Below are 20,898 nucleotides of genomic sequence, written 5' to 3' on the forward strand. Positions count from 1 at the left end.
AGTTTATGTCAACATCATCTGCTTTTATTTATGAAAATTTCCCAGAGGCACATAGACACAGCTTTGGTTGTTTCTCTTATTCTCACTTGGTATGTAGTAGCAAGCTTAAAAGGATGATTTGGGTTTTAAATATTGGAATACTGAAAAAATACTTTATTTTTGGCACTGACGGTTGCTAATGTAATTTTTTTTTGTTTTGTTTTCAAATTTATGGCTCCTTTGACCCCTTCTGCTCCCAAAAATTATAAAAACAAAAAGAGAATTGTCTGTTTGTTGCCCTGAGTCTGTTGATTGGTGATTTTTATAGTATACTAGAGAATTACTAGTTCTGGAGTTCTCTCTCTTTTTTTTTTTTTTTTTTTTTTTGTTATAAGCTAAGAGAATTACCACTGTGGTCTTCAGGGCACATGGCTAGGCTAGTACATGACATTTTGGAGAGCAATTTTTTAAGACTTGACATCTGGGCATGCTATGAACCCCTAAGAGCAATGACCTTCAAACTTCCAGGAAGATTTTAGGACCCCCCCACAAAAAGTTCAATATTACCCTTTAACAAAAACAAAAAAAGCTATGGACACTGGGTATTTTTTTATGAAATTGGCCATCATGGTTAATTTCATTCTTAAGAGAGGCGTCACCCTGAAGGAGGAGAAACATAAGGAGAGGCTAAGTGTAACTTACAGATTAGTTGAGGCATTGCCTGCCTTCAGAGAGAAATGGTCCCCAGGAGATTTGAGGTGCTGCGGGGACACACAGCGTACACAGGTAACTCAGACACTAATTTTTCTAGCATCATTCTAGCCTCACACTAAGGTCAAACTCAGTGCATGGTTTCATCCTCCACACATTTATTCCCTACCTGCCTCTTCCAGAAACTCATAACAACTTAAAGAACTTGGTTGAATAATACAGATTTAGTAAAGGTATCCTGAGAGATTGATATAAAACACTTCTCTCTGGCCATTGTCAAGAAATTTCTCGTCCATTTTTCCCCTTCTACCAACAAGCTCTTCCCCATCCTCTCCAGATAGTTGCGGTTGCTTCTTCGCTAGACATCCTCAGAAGCCTCTCGGGTAGCCTGTACCTCTCCCAAGATACCATCTAACTGATAGCATTCAGCAAACCAAAACACTGGTCATTGACCGAACTAAGAACACCATAGTCTCCTAAAGCACTTCCTGGGTAACTGGAATTCATCCTGCCACAAAGATGGTAGAAACCTTTCTTCAACCTTCATCTTCCCATTCCTGTCTTACCTAACACAGCCATGGTGGCAGCTACCATCCTTTCCCAGAGCCCTGGTGCGTCTTTGAAGAGTTCATTCTTATTTAGGTACATATACGGTAGAAAATATTTGGGGCCAGATTTTTGGCCATCGGTCAGCCCATAGAATTATTCAGACTAATAAATCAGCTTAGTGCCAAGAAATACTTCATTCTTTCTTTGCATAAACATTGTTTAAGTGTCTGTGTTGTATTTTGAGAACTTCACAGTCCGTTTTCTTCAGCAGTTTTGAAATCAAACCAATACCAGAGTAAACTATGTAAATACTTTAGTTAATGCTCTCCCTTTGTTTTGACGTAGGGGATCTTGAGCTGAGGCCCTCAGCATTCCTCCTTATTGACCCTCTTTTGGGGCTTTTGAAGATTCAAGAAACTCAAGACCTGGATGCTGGTGATTATATGTGTGTAGCTGTCAATGATGCTGGAAGAGCTGCTGGCAAGATAACTCTGGATGTTGGCTGTAAGCATCCCAGCTCTGATAGACATGTTCATTTTTTTTCCATGCTAAGAACTTTGAAACAACTGAGTGGAAATATCTGTCAGAATGGACAAATTAGAGTTAGTGTTTCAGATTATTAATATAATAACGGTAGTATTTACCAAGCACTTTCTATGTGCCGTGCACTGTGCTAAGACCTTGTATGTGCATTATCTCATTAAACCCTCAGAACAATCCTAAGAGGAAGGTATTATAATTATCTCCATTAGATAGATAAGGAAATGAAGGTGTAGCAAATCTAAGTAACTTGACCAGGATCACAGATCTATGGAAGGGCCGAGCCTGGATATTTGAACCCAGGTTATCTCACGTCAGAGACTATAGGCTTCACTGGTATATCATCTGTTGCCAAACACTTTCCTAACAGGAGTTGGATGACACAAAATTCCTAAGTATCAACATCTGGAGGCCAGAAATTAGACTTTGGCCCTAGACCATAATCTGGAGATGTTGATGATAGCAAAGGTAGCAGATTGTGCTTTTGCTTTAAAAAAAAAAAAAATTTACTAGCAATGATTCCTCAGTGTATAAAATAATGTACTAATTACAAATAAATGTCAATCATATCGTGAAGGATACAGCATATGCATGGCAACTATCATCAGATTACTCAAGAAGTTTGGTTCTCCCTCCTTTGTCTCTCCATCTCCTGTTTCTTAAAAAAAAAAAAAATTATTTTTCTACATAGTGTGGTAACACATGATATAAAACAGAGCTTGCTTTGTATGAAAAGGAACCTGGCAGCTTAATTTTAACAGATAATTCAAACGTTTACATCAGTTAAACTTATAAAATATGACATTTTGTTAAATTGCATTTTCATTTATGTATGATGATTTTCATGCCTCAGCTGTTTTTTTAAACAAAAGTTAAGAACTATAAGAAAATGCATATTTTTTTTAGAATAAAGTAATACAAAACATTTTAGCTCTATCTTAATTCTTTAAATGAATATAATGGCCCTGTAAACTTAATATTTTGTTTCATATAAACTAATTTTTTTCCTCTTAGGATCTTTTTATGATCTCCTTGCCCCTGGGTTGTCTGAACACTGTGCATTCTTGGTGATTATGCCCTTGGGGTAGAATCGACAAAGCTAGAAATGGCCACAAAGACCACAGTAGAATCTGACTAGGGCAGAGCAAAATGTATTTGACCGTGACTAAGCTCTGAGGTTATTAAGAGAAGTGCCTTGGAAATAAGATTGGAATCTCTGGGTGGAGGATATCTGAATCTACCAGCAGAGTTAAAACACAAGGAAACCTTTTAGAAAAGTAGGGCCCAAATGAAGAGGATCACTTGATGCAGAATTCTTGTTTCTAAGAAATATACAAGTACAGTGTTTCAAATTCCCAACATTTTCTAGCTCTGCTTCTCCCTCTTCCCTGCCCAGATATTTTATATTTACCCAACATTCTTCTAGAGTTGTCTAGCTCTAGAGGAAGAACGAATTAGCCTGAGTAATTTTTCCCAGCAAAAGCGGAATGACACCCTCACCCCTCTCCAAGACTGTAGAAAATCTAAACAGTGTACACATTTCTTTGCTTATTTACTGCCTTCTTGATAATCTTTTTAGCTTCTGGATTTTCCAGGTTCTCTCTTTTGACTAGTGAAAAACCATGTAAAGGTTAGGGCTATCTGTCCTGGAGTGACTTGCATTGGAATAGGAAACATCCTAACAAATGTTTTGTATTTAATCCTTCATTCTTTGAACTGAATTTTGTGTTATCTTCACTCCTATTCAAGATCTTCACTCTCTATGACCTTTTCTAAAACAATGGCTCTCTCAACTTTTATCCTAGTCATCATTCTGATGGAGCCATTAACATAAACTCAATTGTTTCCTTACTATAACTTTGATCATTAAGTTGCCAAATAACTTAATACTGACATTAGTACCATGCATGCATCTGTTATGCCTTAACAATCTCCTTATTCACCATTAGAATTCTGATTACCTTAGCTCACGAAGTTTGGTTAGACCTTGTCTGTCCACATAAAACTATGGTTAAATATCCTAGCAGATACAGGGTGTCACTGCCAAGACCTGTGCAAATCACAGTTGGAGTGATGGTTGTGGTTGTCACTATTAGAATTAAAAGCAAACAAACAAACAAAAAAAACCCAAAATTTTCCTCAGAATTTACACAGTGGTTAAGAGAATGGCCTTTGGAGAGAGACTGGGTTTTCTGCCTGACTTTTAATAGTACCCACCTGATAAGTTAGTTGTAAAGATGAAATGAGACATCATTACCCACCCACATGCATTCAGCATGTCAGTGGTTGCTGCTGTCCCATCTGCCTCACGAATGGCACATGTATCAAATACATGAACTTCATAAATTGAATTGTCATTTTGATTCTTTGAGTCCTGAAAAATAATATAGAAATACACATATAATAATGGCATAGTATTTAAGATTAAGCATTGGGCTTTTAATATGAAAGTCACTGTTTCAAGTTGATTTTTTTTAAAAAGGGCCTGAGATAATTCAAGTGCTACTTTTAGTAGTAGTGCGTAAAATTAATCATTTGCGTTCCAAAACCATTGGGCATAAATTTAAGTAGCTTATGACTTAAAACGAAAAACATGCCTTTATCCCTATCATTGTAGCTGTGGGCGTATTACCTTACATCAATACTAGATCAAAAAAACAATGATAAAAAAGCTGTTCAATATTATTGTTGAGTTATAGCTTCTTGTAGTGAGTCTCCTCTTTCCTGTTTCTCATTATCATGGCTCTGAGTTATGGATATTTCAGGTCAGCAGGGAAAGTTACCAGTGCTTTTCATCCTTTTTTAAAAAGAGGTAGTGAATTGTGAAGTCATTTGGAAGAGAAGAAGATTGGCTACATTAAACAAAAAGTTGGCCTGGCAGCGATTTTATTTGCAGTATTCCACACCACTCAGGATTTGAGTCTTAGACTGTGGTTTTGTGTTTTGTGCTTTGGTAGAACCAAAACAGTGTGTTCAGCCATTTTAGGAAAGATAATCTCCGTTTGACTAATATAATGCAAGAGTTGCCTTAGTGGATATATATTTAATTATCACTAAAGGAACTAGAATAATTTTATGGAATAGCTTTTAGAGCAGAAAAGTTTGTAACTTTTCTATTTTCAAAGTGAAGATATCTGTCGGTGACCACAAAGCCATACCCTGAGTTCTTAAGGGATTTGCACACAAATATTTAGGGGATCCCAGTGAGCCCAGCATAATCCTGACAGACTGTATGCACAAAAAAATTGAAATTAATAATAGATATATTAAATTTCGGAGCTAAGATTTAAAAAATTAACAATATTTATAACCAACGATAGTTAATATTTGGATGAATACTACATGCCTAAATGATTAATGAAGACTACCTCTTTTAACAATGCAAGATAAGAAATATTATTACCTCCTTTTTGTTCATGGAGAGATTTAGACTGGGGGAGGCAAAATAATTTTCCCATTTTACAGACTAAGAAATAATGGAACTGCCCTTCAAAACCACCTAATGGACTGTAATGTCTCTAAACAACACAGCCTCCCCTGTACAAGTCCCGTGTTTTGTACTACAATCACTGCTGCCCCTTCCCTGGTCCCTTTAATCTGTTTACCATCAACCCAATGTAATTCTCTTGGAGTCCGAATTGGCCACACTCAGGAGTAGGAAGTATTTAAAATGTTTCTTGGCCTGAGTTAGGAGTTGCTTCATGTTTGAGGTTTGCTTGTCATTGATGCTGCTTTGGCTGCTTACCTAGTGCCTGGTCCTCTCATTTGCCTTGTTTTCTGGTACCAGTATGTATATTCCCTAACCTTTTGCTTGTCTTGTGCCTGACGCTGTTCCCAAAGCTTCTTCACCACAGATGACTTCTTCTGTCTTAATTGAGTTTTATGGGCACAATCTGAACTCTGCTTATCCTTTTTTAGTCCAGTTTGTTCTTGGCTTTCTTACTTCTGAAAATTCTAATTTGTCTCCATTTTCACTGATGGCTATGTTCTGTTGTGTCAGTAAGCTTGGGTTCTTCCCAAGTACTTGGTCAATCCCAGGCTTCTGCAGGTCTTTTTGTTCTTCTGGAATTTATTTTCTGCCCCATTTTCACATCCACCTGCCCACACTCTGCACCTAATACATCCTGAGACTTTTATACTTCACGTCTATTTTTCAGAAAAGCAACCGGCTCTGGAATAAATGATTACTAATCACTCTAGAGAAAAGTAACTAGTCCTTTACACCTAAGATAGGCAAACAATGAGCTGCTTTATAAATCATTTTCTAAATATACTTATTTTGCCTATTATTTTTATAAACCAAATTCCCATAGAGGTGGATTAAGAGAAATCTAAACACGGCCTCACTACTTCTTTTTAAAAACATGGTACTCAATTGTGGGTTTAATTTAATTTCATTTAGGTTTAATAAACAAACAATAGGGCTTCTGAAATTGCCATGTTTTCTTCAAAAGTGCAAGTTCAAATGTGTGGGATCAAGGGTGTTATCATCACCCTACACTTACACACATATACAAATGCACACACTAGATTATTGTTGAAATGTTATAATATTGATTCAATCATTCACAGATATATAGCCGCCTTGAATAATGCACAGAGTACTATGTTAGTTGCCAAAACAGATAAAATATGGTTGCAAACATGAACTCTCTGGGAAAATCAAACATTAGTCTAATAAAAGGCAGCATGTGGGCCATTGCCATGAGAGTGATAAAGAATGAGTTCTCAGAAACCTCACATAGGGAAGAAATCATGTCTATCTGGGAGGATGAGAGATAGTATTGAGGAGGGACCTTTTGAACTGGATTAAAGAATTGTCAGTATTTCAATAGCCAGAGATCAAGAGCCAACGTTGCATTTGAAAGGGATGGCAATAACATGCAGATACTGATATGAAAATGGTCAATCCTTGTTTGGAGAAGAATGAAGAGTTCGAATTGTCCAGAAAATAAGATTTTTGTGGGGGAATGGGAGATGAGGCTGCAAAGTTAGAGGATGTCCTTTAGCCAGGCTAATAAAGCACCAAGGCTGCTCGGGAGTCAACTGTACATCCGAGTCCCAGAATTCCCAATGAGAAGGAAAGAAGTGATCTCTGCACCCATTTTTATTAGCCTGCTAAACAACTTGACTTTGAGCAGTTGTAAGAACCTATAGAAAAAGGGAGGCTAATAAAATGACAAAGAATTGTTACCAGGATCAATCTAGTTTTCAATCCTACCTTCACCCTTCAATTCCATGTGACACTTAGCAAATTAACTATCTTGTCTCAGTTTCTTCATCTATGAAATTGGAGTAATGATAGTACTTACCCCATAGGGATATTGTGAAGATTAAATGAGAAAATTAGTGGAAAGCACTCAACAACAGTCCTTGTCTTTGTAAGTGATAGTTGAATTTCTAAGCAATATTTAACCTTGACATTATCAAGGAGCCCTCTCTTGACTCCTCCTCTTAGTATCCTATATAAGTAGGGAGCACCTGGGTAGCTCAGTTGGTTAAGCAACCAGCTCTTGGTTTTGGCTCAGGTCATGATCTCGGGATTGTGAGATCAAGCCCCACACTCAGCCTGAGTCTGCTTGTCTCTCTCCCTCTGCTCCTCCCCTCACTCCCACACATGCTCTTTCTGTCTCTCTTTCTCTCTCAAATAAATAAATAAAATTTTTAAAAAAAGAATCCTACATGAGCAGGTTTCATGAATTACCTCTACTAGCATCCTATATATTTCTCCTTGTCTTATATCTCATACATCATTACTTTTAAGTTCTGGGTGATAGACATATTGAGAGCCTCATCTATTTGGTCTTGCTGACAGCTTTCTCCAGTGTTGCCTTCCCATGTTTTCCAAGTTGTGCCTATGACACATTTCTAATTCTTCCTCCTGGCTTCTGTGTTTATCTAAATTATGTGGATAACTGTAGCCTTTTGATCTATAATTTTGTAATTTCTGAATCAGATTTTAACTGTAAAATATTAAGGTCTCATTATTCTCTTTTATCAGATACTATATTCTGTTACTTAATTTATTATTGATTCTCAAGCTCATATTTGTTTAACTCAAAAATGTAACAAAAAAAGGTGAAAAGTATTGAGAAGCAAGAATGTGATCTAGAACAGGGATATAATTTAGGATTAAATACTCTTAGCTGGTTATACAGTGATCGATTAAAGAATGAGCTCTGGTATAAATTAAGTTCTTTAAAAATTTGACCAAAAGGAGTTAGGTTTTGGAAAGTGTAAAAAATATTTCATTGCAAGGCAAACTTATTTATAAGAAAGTTCAAAGATTTGAGCAGTATGACATAAACTGAAGTTGAAAACAAATTTCTAAAATGAAAGATTCTCTTTATTTAAAGTAATCTTGATTTAAATTCCCACTCTTAAATTCCATTCTCTTCATCATTTATCACTTTAAGGAAATAGTTGAACTACTTTGTGCCTCTATTCATTTATAAAGCAGAAAAGAAATACCTGCTATTTCAGTGGTAGCCAGGAATACTTAAAGGGTAAACTTACAATATTATGTGAATAATACCTTGATTCAGATTCAGTCTGCTGACAGTTTAATAATTAAGTTTATATTTAATGTGCCTATATACTACCCCAATGACCTTTTTTTGTTTGTTTGCTTTAAATATCTTCTAGCACCTCCAGTTTTCATACAAGAACCTGCTGATGTTTCTGTGGAAATTGGCTCAAATGTGACATTACCTTGCTATGTTCAGGGTTATCCAGAACCAAAGATTAAATGGCAGAGATCAGACAGCATGCCGATCTTCTCAAGACCCTTTTCAGTGAGTTCCATCAGCCAACTAAGAACAGGAGCTCTCTTTATTTCAAGTAGGTTAAAGGAAATATATTTTATACAAGTATGTACATATATACATTCATGTTCTATACATAGGGATTAGTCTGTTTAAAATTGTGAATTGATCTTGCCAACATTTTGTGTTTTTTGCATTTCCCTTTAAAAGAGTATTGAATTCTTATATTTTGGAATTGTCATAAATAAGTTATATTTTATTCAGATGTCATATGTCATATCATAAAGGCTTATGAAGCAATGTGACTTCTTCATATCTCACTGTTTCTTATTGCAAATAGAGTCACCTGGGCCTCTAGGTGGATAAGTGATCACATTTTATTGACTTTTGTACCAACTGCTGTATTGAAAGGTAAAATATTACTAGTAGTTAGTTAACTTTAATGAAATTTTTTTTTGACCAACCATACATAACCATACGCATAGGGACTCTATATGGAAGCTCCTCGATTAAAAGTGATCTCTACCTGGAGCAGAAGATTGGGAAAAAAAGTCAAACACTCCAGCATCCAAAAATTTTGCCTGTAATCTATTAAGCATTCAGATATTTGTAAACACTTCGTACTTTTTAAAGATAATGTTTAGAATGTTTGAATAATGGCACTAGAGTGATAAAATCATTTAGCCGATTAACTGGTTTTTAAAGAGTAATTGCATCTTTGGGGTTATTTTGTAGCAAGTCTCCAATAACTGATTTCCATGTTTACTAAATATTAAACATCCATTAGCCACTTAAACTTCCAAATACAAATTAAAGTAATTATAAGTGCTTTAGCATTCAGCTCAGGGCCAGACTCTGTGGTGAAGACAGAAGTCATACGTGGGGTCCCTCACTCAGGCATTTTACAACCCACCATCTAAGAAGTGGCCACAAAGGTACCTGCTGGGTCAGATTGTGCAGGACCTGGAATATGCAGGTGAAGAAATGCTTTTGATGAGGTAGAAAATAACCCTCCAAGCGTCACTGCGGGGGAAAAGGCACATGAAATACTATTTCAGAACAACCCCTCTGCAAGATGGGAAGATGGGAAGGAAAATGGGGAGGCTCACAGAGTTATGCAGGTGGGGTGATAGTAGTGATGAGAAAAGCCCAACAGGAAACAAATTGGACCTGAAACAAATCAGATGTAAAAAGGGAAGAATAAAATGATGTATTGACAAGTGGTTGCCCAAGTGTCCGAATTAAACTCTCTAGAAGGAAAATAGTGATTAGAAACAGTTCTCTGTTGTGTTATGTACGTCTACACAAATTAGTCCAAGAGTTGATAATATGAAAAATATCTTGAGACAGTGTGTGCTTTATTAACCAGATGATTTGCTGAATTTTCCTTTGCAAGTGAGAGTTTGCTGTCGTTGAGAGCGGACACTGCCTGAGTTTACCAGATGCAGTCCTGCAGTTACATGCAAAAGGTTAACAGAGGAGTAGAAGCTTTGTCACTGCTCTTTATCTGAGAGAATATGGAACTGTTTAAAATGGAAAGCTACGTTTTTCTCTGTCAAATCTTGTCAGTAGATAACACTGTGCTTATTTAGTTAAGATATTTGCAAAGATTACAGTCATTTCCCTATTTAAAATCTTCTGTTGCCTCCCCTATTGCTCACAAGACAAACCACACTCTTTGCAAGGCACCAGACTATGTCTTTAGCTTGTCTCCTGACTGTATCCACGCAACCTTTAACCTAGTAGTCTTCGTCCTGATCCCCCTAATGCCCTCCTTAATTAAAAATATTTTGTAATATCCTTTTTACTATCCTGAAACAAAGTCTATATTTTTGATCTACCTACATAGTAAAAACTATTTTAATACCTAAAATGTAGTACAAAGGAAAATAAAGTAATTTTTATTGAAACAACAGGTATTTCAATAGGCAAATACCCTGGCAATGTCTACATAATGTACATACATGTTTAGGTACATTACCATGAATTTGACAGCTCAAATGTGGACTGATAAATATAATTACCATGTAATTATAAACAAAGTCATCAAATCCATGAATTTCCAGTGGAGTCTTCAAAAGTCTTACTGGACTTGGGCTAATTGTTCCTTTCATGAATCTGCCCCCTGCATGGCCTCCCCAGTTTTTGCCCACTGAGTGCCGATATACTCCCCCAGTCATTGGGCCAACTAAAAAAAAAAAAAAACTCTCTTGCAAACCTTCAAAATGCCCCCAGGGGGTACTGCAAGATACATTGGTAGTGCAGCTTTCCATTCTTTGAACAGACCTTGATTTTTCAAGTTATGCTTTTGTCTTTGCAGCCTGTTGGGCTTGGACTGCCCTTCCCCTATTCTACCTGCTATTTAAGGTACAGCTTGTATCCTACCTGCTCTGCGACTCCTCCCCTAAGTCCTCTACATGCTGTCAGTCTCTTCTGTCTCTGTGCTCCCACAGCTTTGTTTGAAATGCATATTACAGCATTTATCACACTGTGGTATGATTGTTGGTTTTTACGTATGTATCCTCCCATAGAATGGGAACTACCAGAAGACAGTACCCACTCATTTTCCACCCACAAATCTCAACACAGTGCCTGGAACGTAGTTAAGCTTCATCGATGGTATTAAATGAGTAAACGATCTCTTCTGTTTAGATTTATGGGCAAATGATAAAGGAACCTATATTTGTGAAGCTGAAAACCAGTTTGGAAAGATCCAGTCCCAGGCAACAATAACAGTGACAGGACTTGGTAAGATCAATTAGGTGCTTACATATCATGCTCTTCCAAGTCATCAGACTTCTTTTACTACATCATCTCTTGCCTTTGCCACTTTAAACAAAAAAACAACAGGTAAATATTTGACTACTAAATTAGCCTTCTGTCTCCCACCCTATTTCATATTTGATGGGATATTAGAACTGGAAATAACCTAACAGATCATCTGCTCTAAGTTCCTTATCTTCCATTTGAAGAAATGAAGGTCAACTTGAATAAATTGATTTAAATCTAAATCTAAATACATACATACACATATTAGAGTCATGGCACATGAAATTATTTTTGGATATAGTAAGAGGTAAGGATACAATATCATTTATTTCCAAGTGGTAGGACATATGTTTCAATATCTTTTATTGAATATTCTCTTCCCACTTATTAAAATACCCATTTGGTCACATGTTAAATTTATATTCCTATGTCTATTCCTTGGAATTCTATTTATGCATTAGTATTACATTGTCTGAATTATTACAGCATTTAATGTGATTTTTAGATCTGTCAGTGCCTGTTTCTCATTAATATGCATTTATAAAATTTTCTTTCTATATCTCCCTTTATTCATCTACATATATTTAAATTTTCCAAACCGGATATCTAGGGATTTTGCCTTGTTTGTGTTAAATTTATTAATTAATTCCTAGAAAAGAACATTTTTCCGTCTAAGAGAGTTCACCTCATTTTATTTGCTTGAGCTGTTCTGATAGCCTCCAAATTGATCTTATCCCTTCTGGTTTTTCCCTTCTCCAGTAAGTCTTAGTCACAGTTTCCAGATTAATATTTCCTGAGAATGGTTCTGATGATCCCACTTTTTTAATTGATAAGTGCTCTTAGTCCCTTTCCATTTGTCCATTGCATACATTGCACATCTCTTGGCTTGATATCTCTGGCCTTCCATGCCGTAGATGAATTCTTTTTTACTTTCTCTGCTCCAAACTATTATCTGCCCTCTTGCCATTCCCTCTGCTTAGAAGGGTCTTTTATCTCTGTCTTCCAATTCAAACCCATTTATATTTAAAAATCTTGTTCTTGAAAATTCAATTTTTTAAAGAGCATAATCTTGACCTATAAGGATGTTTGTCTTCCTTTTGGGGAAGATAGAGTTGATAATACCTGGTTCTCTCTGACTTAGTTGCTCCACTCATTGGAATCAGCCCTTCAGTGACCAGTGTCATTGAAGGACAGCAGCTTACTTTGCCTTGTGCTCTGTTGGCTGGAAATCCCATTCCAGAACGTCGGTGGCTTAAGAATTCAGCCATGGTAAGAACATTTTAAATCCATGCATTCACATTTCTAATTTTCTTGCATAAGAGGCAATTTATTCCAACCATTAAAATTTCAATTTAATAAATATACAAAAATACAAAAGAAAAACTTTTTTTCAGTATTAACATGTTTATGCTGTTTATATTATTTCAGAATTAATAAGATGGAGAAATAGGTGATTTTTATAGTTTTGCATTAAATTCAGTGCAACTAATAAACTCTTCAGAATATGTAAAAACTGAAGCAAATAGAAAATTATTTTTATAGCATTTAAATATTTTTATATCCTCTTTGTAGGATGTAATAAATATTATTTCATAAAATTCTTCCATTTATTAATCTTTATTATTAATTTCAAACATTGTATCTTTTATCATGAACTATTTAAAAATGTGGATCTATTTTGTGTCATTGTTTTTCAGTATATAACTTTGGATTATGAAAGGATGTGAAAAAATTTTCACAGTTCTATGGAATTTTTTGCAAACATGCTATCCCTGGCAATAAATTTTTATCTAGTTAAGAGCACTTTTCCTTCCATTTTCCAGGGTAGTTAGACTTGCTTTCTTTTTGAAGTGCCAATTAGAAGTGAATTGACTCCATGGAATAAAATGTAAAATTGTACATATTTGCATAAAATCCTGAGGAAAATTAGTAGACCTCACTCAATAATTAAATGCCCTTATAACAAAGGATGATACTGTTTGAGCACTAAGGTATTCTGTGATTGAACAAAATGCATAAATGGCACAATTAGAGTATCATTTTTAACAGAAAATATTGCCAACCTTCTCTGACACAGTTCCTATATCATATATTGCCTCTAATATTTGTATCTTTCACTGAAAAGGGTGAGTGTTGAGATGAATCACATTCTCTCAACTTGAATGAATGTCTATTTGCCAAAATAAAAATATCAAATAGCTTGCAAGTGGTAATATAGTCTTCTTGGAAAATAACAAATTAGTAACAAGTAAAAATGACTAGTGGAATTTGAGTCCTGAGTGATAACAAAAAGCACAGAGACACGAAACAGAGACATCACTTGACATGAAACATCCTTTTTCCAGCATGTGCATAACTCCAACAGATGTTAGTAGGTGTAATTTTTGGTGGTATATCAGGATGACATATAATTGATTCTACTCTTGGTAACATTTTGTGCTCATCATTTTTCCCTTAAGGTTGTTAAAATATTTTGTTATAAGACATTTAATAACCCAGTTGGGAAAAAAAAAACAAATCTGGTTTTGGCTTAGGAAAGATTACCTTTTAAATTAAATATGACTTTTTTTTTCTTTAAGTTGGTCCAAAATCCTTACATCACTGTACGCAGTGATGGGAGTCTCCATATTGAAAGAGTTCGCCTTCAGGATGGAGGCAAATATACTTGTGTGGCCAGTAATGTTGCTGGAACCATTAACAAAACTACCACTCTGGATGTGCATGGTAAGAGACACACCCATTGTAATTCTTTCCAAACCATGTTCAAAGCTAGGTTTATGTCTCTAAATCAAATCACTCTGTCTTCTAGTTGTAAGAAATAGACTTTTTTCCTAATTGTTATTCTTAACAAAAAGCCTTATTTCTTGAACACTATTTACATTGTTAAGGCTGTTTCCAGAATTCCCTTTCCTACATACATAAAAAGGCTTTATTGGGAGTCACCAGCTGAGTCTGGCCAAGGGCTTTTGTAAGTGGTTTCTTAATTGATAAAAGTGAACTCAGTTCTCAAAGAGTTAGTTTTAAAAATACATTTTAATTTCAGGCAAGCTGAACTTATTATTCCATCCAAATTGCCTTTTCTTTTTGGATTGTGCAACAAGCATATTCTACTAATGACCCCTTTGTGTGTTAGCTAGAAATGACCTAAACTTTTCTAAAGGCCACCTCATGTGCTCCAAACAATCTTTTTGCATGTTAGATAACTTAAAAGGTCACAAATAAGAAAATCCAAAAGCTATCTTTTTCCATTCGTGACTAACAGTCACGAACTTTTTACATCTCAATAAACAAGTGACACCTTCATAGTTTAAGAAATTGTCACAAGTTTTTTTTGTATATTTTCTTTAAAGACTTTGCAACATTGTTTTAAGTGTGGTATTAAAAAATAGTTCTGTGTACAGAGATGAAAGTAACACAGAACATTTGTTTTTAGTAAATTCATCCTTTTTTTAGGACATGAGTTGGAGAATCCAGTAATTTCCACATTTTGCTTGGTCTGTTGAAATTGTCAGTGGTTGCAGACCATCTTCTTTTTTTTAATGTCTGTGTCTCATTGTAAATAGTCTCTTCTGCCTCTCTCAATCTTACACCAGCCCCACCAACATCGCATGAATATTCTTGAAGAAATACTATTTTAAAGATATATTAAAGTAATACTAAATTATTGTCTAAAAGAATAAATGCATAATGCCAGATTGAATACAGTTGTGTTTACTTTTAGAAAAAATCAGTCCATTGATTTCCTGGAGGGTGCTTATGGACTGGCTTGAGAATCTAGTATAGAAATATAATCATGTCACCTCCATAGAATATTGTGTTGAGAAAGTTTCTGAGGCTAATTTTTACTTGAGTGAAAGGGTGATGTGATTAGCTGGGATGTTAGCCAGATCAGAGGGGCGAGGAGATGAACTGGTGATGCGGTTTATCATGATGCACTAAATGTTGACAATTAAAAGCTAAAAAGACATCGTTTCATCCATCTTAGTCCAAAATGAGTAACTGATTTAGTTACTAAGGTTAAAAAAATCAACCCAGACGTTTGACAGGAACTAAATCGAGCAACCATTCAGCTGACAGATGAGTTTTTGAGTTGGATATGATATGATCCAGTATCACAGGTTTTCTGTACCTCCGTATGCACGTTAATTAGCGCTGCCATTGCTTCATGACTCTGCCTTGCCACTTTTTTTTTTTAAGATTTTATTTATTAGAGAGAGAGACACAGCAAGAGAGGGAATACAAGCAGGGGGAGTGGGAGAGGGAGAAGCAGGCCTCCCACGGAGCAGGGAGCCCAATGCGGGGATCGATCCCAGGACCCTGAGATCATGACCTGAGCCGAAGGCAGACGCTTAATGACTGAGCCCCCCCAGGGGCCCCCTGCCTCTCCACTTTTAAGGATACTCATTAAAAGCTCTCAATGACCAGTTTTTAAAAGGATGAATTAATGCATGCAAATAAAAATGTAAATTAAAATGGCAAACCACTCACTTGTCATCTTGATTTATGTAGGTGGACAATCTGGAAAGAAACAGCTTTTCCACAGACAGATGTCATCAGATTTGAAAATGCCTAAACTTGCCACTTTCCCGAATAGCTGTCAAACTCAATATGCATTTAAGAAAATGGCTTATTGAATGTAGCCACAAAATTACAGTAGAGTTGAGAGTTGACTCTTCCATGATGATTCTGGAAATTAAATATGTTGCTTTAGAGAGTAGCCTGATGTAGAGTATCTGGGATTTTTGGCCATTTTTTTTTTTTTTAAGAAAAATTATCTAAAGAATAAACCTAGCCTTAGGAAAATACCAGGGTATAGCAAAGCTAAGCTTTCCAGGGAAGCTTATAAATGGAAGTCTCTGGTATCTCTTGTTCTGGCAAACTTCTCCTCCCAGGTAGCTGTGATAATTCTAGAGAAATTTGTCTCCAAAGCAAGAGACTCAGTGAGTGCATGAACCCTAGGAAGCCATTCCAGTCATCTTTCCAGGGGAGGGAAAAGAAACGCCTGGTATATATCGGGCTTGTATTGTGTTCCTTGCACTATGTTAAGAACTTTCATGTTGGGAACTTTGTTAATCAAATTCATTATTTTGAGAACATTGAGTATTGATAATTTTTCATATGCTAGTTGCCTATGATTCATTGAGATATGCACAGAATGTAATCATTAAGTCTTCCTTTTCCTTTTGCTTCTGCTCATATAATGTTAATTCTTCAGTTGCTTTCTAAAGTCAAAAGGTATGTTATTCTTCTTAGTGAAAACTACTGACTTAGATTCTGGTATTTTAGTCTTTTAAATGTAAACACCTAAGGCCTTGCAAATTTTATTGTTGAATTTCTTTTAAGAAAACATATCCTTATTTCTAGGTTAAATTTAGTAACTTGTTAAGTAGTTCCTGTGAATAATAGGTAGATATTAAATGTGTAGCGGTTAAACAGTCCATTTCTGTGACAGTGGGCTTGCGTCAGCTCACTGCAGCTTAATGGGTAAGGGACAATGATGAAAGGTCTGGTTAAATGTGTAACTGTCAGGATGTAATTCTACCTCGAGTTTCCAGGAAAACATGGATTTTCTTCAGTCTTATTTTTGTTAGGAAAGTTAACTTGCTATGCATAATGTACTACTTAACTTAAAGTTTTATTAAATTCTTCAGATTATAGTTACTGTATTTACTTTATTACAGTTACTTACATGTTACCCTACATTTCTATCAGAAAATATTGTCTTAGCTAGTTTTTACAAATACATAGTCTATCCTAAAAACGTGCAACTTTAAAACATACGAGGCTAAACGGAACAACAGATGCTCAGATTCTGAGTATTGCATCCTTTTTTCAGTTCTGCCAACCATTCAGCATGGGCAGCAGGTACTCAGCACAATTGAAGGCATTCCAGTAACTCTACCATGCAAAGCAAGTGGAATTCCCAAGCCATCTATTATCTGGTCCAAGGTAAATGACCTACCAAGTGGTGTTTGTTAATGTTACATGTTATCACAACAATGTTTGAATATTTTTCATCCTACATGGGACTTGTGACTATACCACAGAATTTTATAAAAAGGAAAACCCATGCAGTCATACCACGTGGAAGGGGCCTTAAAATGTCCCTAGTGCAGTCACCTACCTGATGCTGGAGTTAACATTAGCAACACAACAGTGAACACAACATAACACCTTCTGCACACCAGGAGCTTTTCTAAATACTTTGCATGTTTGTAGCAGATCCTTTTTTACCCTTGCCACATCCCTGCAGCCCTTGTGATTTCAGCGCAGCTCCGGTGGACAGCTCCATGCACTCTGCCAGAGTCCCTCCCACTTCATGTGTGTGCCTCCCTGGTTTTTTGGACTCAGGACTTTGTCTCCAAAGTCCCATAAGGCCACTCAGCCTGTTCTTGGGTAGCCAGGAAGTGTAGGGGCAGTAACGCCTGTGGGGGGCAGGTATCCTATGTAAATGACCTGCTTCTCATCCATCAGAAGAATATGTCTTTCTGAGTTGCTTCTACATGGTTTCTCAAAGGATCCTCAGCACATGGAAGCTTATCAGCCCAGCCACAGAGGAAACAAGAGCACTGAAATCCTTTTTAACTTTCCTTCCTTCTGTGCCTCACTCTCCCACCCACCTGCTTGAGCCTCTGGGGATTACTTTCCCCACTAAACTTCTTGCCCCCAAATCTTTGTCTAAGACCCTGTTCTCTTAGGAAGCCAAAATAAGACATACACAGAACTCATTTATTTCCCTCTGTGTCCCTATCGTGAAGTTGTCTGGCTTCTACTTGTATTCTTGCAGTGAGGAAAAACCCATTTCCTAAGGAAGTCCTTTTCATCTTTGAACAGTCATGAAAACAGCATATATTTTCTGTAAATTAATTTAAATCTGGCAGCTGTAAGTAATATGAAATGATGGCATAATAACAAAATATGGCATTTGTATAATTAGTACTACATCCCAAGTATGTATGGTAAATACATGTATGTATGTATGTATGTATGGTAAATACCATTTAAGTTTATATATCTAAAAAGCTCTGAAATATAAAATTGGTCCTGACATCTGTAAGTTAAATAAAAAGGTTAAGATTTCTGCATTCTGGACACAAAAATCCAGTGCTGTAGCGTCTGGTACTGTATAGAAGTTTAATGCATTTCAGGAAAATGTAAAAATGAAAGGCCAGAGTGGCCTTTGTGCTGTGATAAAGCACAGAGGTTAAGAGTTTGGGGTCCAGGGCGCCTGGGTGGCTCAGTTGGTTAAGCGACTGCCTTCGGCTCAGGTCATGATCCTGGGGTCCCGGGATCGAGTCCCATGTCGGGCTCCCTGCTCAGCGGGGAGTCTGCTTCTCCCTCTGACCTTCTTCCCTCTCGTGCTCTCTATCTCTCATTCTCTCTCTCTCTCTCAAATAAATAAATAAAATCTTTAAAAAAAAAAAAGAGTTTGGGGTCCAGAGCCTGACTGCCAGGGTTCAAGTCCCAGCTCTACCACAGACTGACTGTTACTCCACGTCATCCCCAAGCTTTAATATTTTCATCTATAAAATGGTGATTATGGTAGTTCCTACTCATATAATTGTTTTGAATGTGAAAATAGTTAATTCATGTGAAGTGCTCAAAACAACAGTGCGTGCCTAACATAATCAACTGTCCCATTCATTACTATTACCATTATTCCCTCCATTTTTAAGTAGCTCTGGAACAAAGGGGACATGGTTCAGTATGAAGAAATACCGCCTTTGCTTTATTTGCTTAATTTTTCGTGTAAATAACTTACTTCAAATTAGCATTTTTTTTAATCTCGTATGTTCCCCCCATGGAGATCTTTTTCTTCCTCTCTTCCTTTTCCAGACGTGAAGTCACTCCTTTATTATCTTAAAAAACACTCTTTGTTGTGTTTTGCAGAAAGGGGAGCTAATTTCCACCAGCAGTGCTAAGTTTTCCGCAGGGGCTGACGGAAGTTTGTATGTGGTGTCACCTGGGGGTGAAGAGAGCGGGGAGTATGTCTGCACTGCCACCAATGCAGCTGGCTACGCCAAAAGGAAAGTGCAGCTGACCGTCTACGGTGAGAGCCCCCGGAGGAATGTTTTTCTTTGACACTGTCTGCCAGCGCCAAAACTCACATTTCTCTCCCAAATCATATTACAAGGGGCTGTTCTCCTAATGTGAACTGCATTTTGCAAAAACGCCTTTTTACTGCCAACCAACATCTCCTCTACTGAGATTCTTATTTAAAGGGAGAGTAATTGTATAGCTATTCGGAAAAATTTTGTGGTGTTTTCCTGAGGAGTATACTTATTGCACCCAACCAGCTTCAGAAACACCAGTTAGTTAAAACCCCTAGCAAAGCCAAACCTCAGCTATGTCTTGGTGAGCACTCTGCCTTGAGGGGTTCCTTGTACAAATGGCAGACTCTGAAAGGGCATTTCAGCTGACCTCTTCATTATATTACAAAAGGAAGAACTAAAAAGGGAAACTTTCTGGTCATTTTCCTTTCAGCTCTCGCTATAAATGTATCAATGGAAAGTATTCGATATGCCCTGAAACTTTGGAATAGACAGCAGCATCTTTTTGTACATTTTTAAAGAATATTAATAGTCCACATTTGAATGTAAGTTAAGTGTTTTCAATGTACTATTTCCCTTCCAAAACATGTGTTTATTTTAGTAAAGCCCAGAGTGTTTGGAGATCAACGAGGACTGTCCCAGGATAAGCCTGTTGAGATCTCCGTCCTTGCAGGGGAAGAGGTGACACTCCCATGTGAAGTAAAGAGCTTACCCCCACCCATCATTACCTGGGCCAAAGAGACCCAGCTCATCTCTCCATTCTCTCCAAGGTAGGGGATCTGGGATGAACTGCAACATGCGAAAACAGAATCTCTTAGGGCAGGTGGGTGTACCTATTCAGGTTTTCAGATATTTCAAAAAATAACTTTTAAATTTGGGATAATTCACACATATATCTGAGCCTACAGAAAATATATGTATACTTTCTAAATCACTCTTTAATATCGGGAATGCCAACACCCAACTTTGACATAAATTCCCACGGGTGCATATACAAGGTAGTTATTGAAATGGAGCATATTTGTGTGTATAGGACACATAGAATCTCATTAATCCCACAGGAGCAGTAAAACACAGTAAGTACTCTAATGTCTAAGACTTGACTTCCGTTAGATGGTTTTGTAAAAATTTTCTTGATTAAACCCTTAGACTTCTAAAGGCCCACTGAGACAATACATTTGATAGGCTAAGTGACACAGAAAGCAGAATGCCAGAGCCTTTAAGGTACCACCTTTGTTGCCATGCAGGTACAAGGTTAAATTTACCTCCACCACTTAAAGCTTGCCTGAAACTTTTGGCAATTTTTTTCAGTGGCCCTCCAAACCTTAGATTTCTTGTTTATAAAATGGAGTTAATATTTGCGCAAAAGGATTATATAAGATAATGTATATTCCACACCCCCTGTCTCTAGTTCTCAAGGAATAGTAACAATTACTATTTTAACTCAATATCATGCCAGAAGTAAATGGTGGAATAAGAATTATAGTTTCCAGCTCTGTTAAACTTACTGATGTATAGTTATGAAGCTATATGTT

At 36.6% G+C, this 20,898-nt stretch overlaps 1 protein-coding gene across 1 annotated transcript in view; it reads left to right on the forward strand.

Moving 5' to 3' along the window:
* The window catches only part of HMCN1 (hemicentin 1), a 471,707-nt gene that overhangs the window by 233,891 nt on the left and 216,918 nt on the right, over positions 1–20,898 (forward strand). The window contains exons 15-22 of the mRNA XM_027611279.2: positions 1,585–1,743; positions 8,425–8,619; positions 11,196–11,291; positions 12,454–12,581; positions 13,892–14,036; positions 17,149–17,261; positions 19,203–19,362; positions 19,965–20,133. Coding sequence (XP_027467080.1) covers positions 1,585–1,743; positions 8,425–8,619; positions 11,196–11,291; positions 12,454–12,581; positions 13,892–14,036; positions 17,149–17,261; positions 19,203–19,362; positions 19,965–20,133 — 1,165 coding nt within the window. The remainder of the gene's footprint in view (positions 1–1,584; positions 1,744–8,424; positions 8,620–11,195; positions 11,292–12,453; positions 12,582–13,891; positions 14,037–17,148; positions 17,262–19,202; positions 19,363–19,964; positions 20,134–20,898) is intronic.

Source organism: Zalophus californianus, chromosome 10 (genome assembly GCF_009762305.2).
Source record: "Zalophus californianus isolate mZalCal1 chromosome 10, mZalCal1.pri.v2, whole genome shotgun sequence".
In the NCBI taxonomy this organism is placed as follows: domain Eukaryota; kingdom Metazoa; phylum Chordata; class Mammalia; order Carnivora; family Otariidae; genus Zalophus; species Zalophus californianus.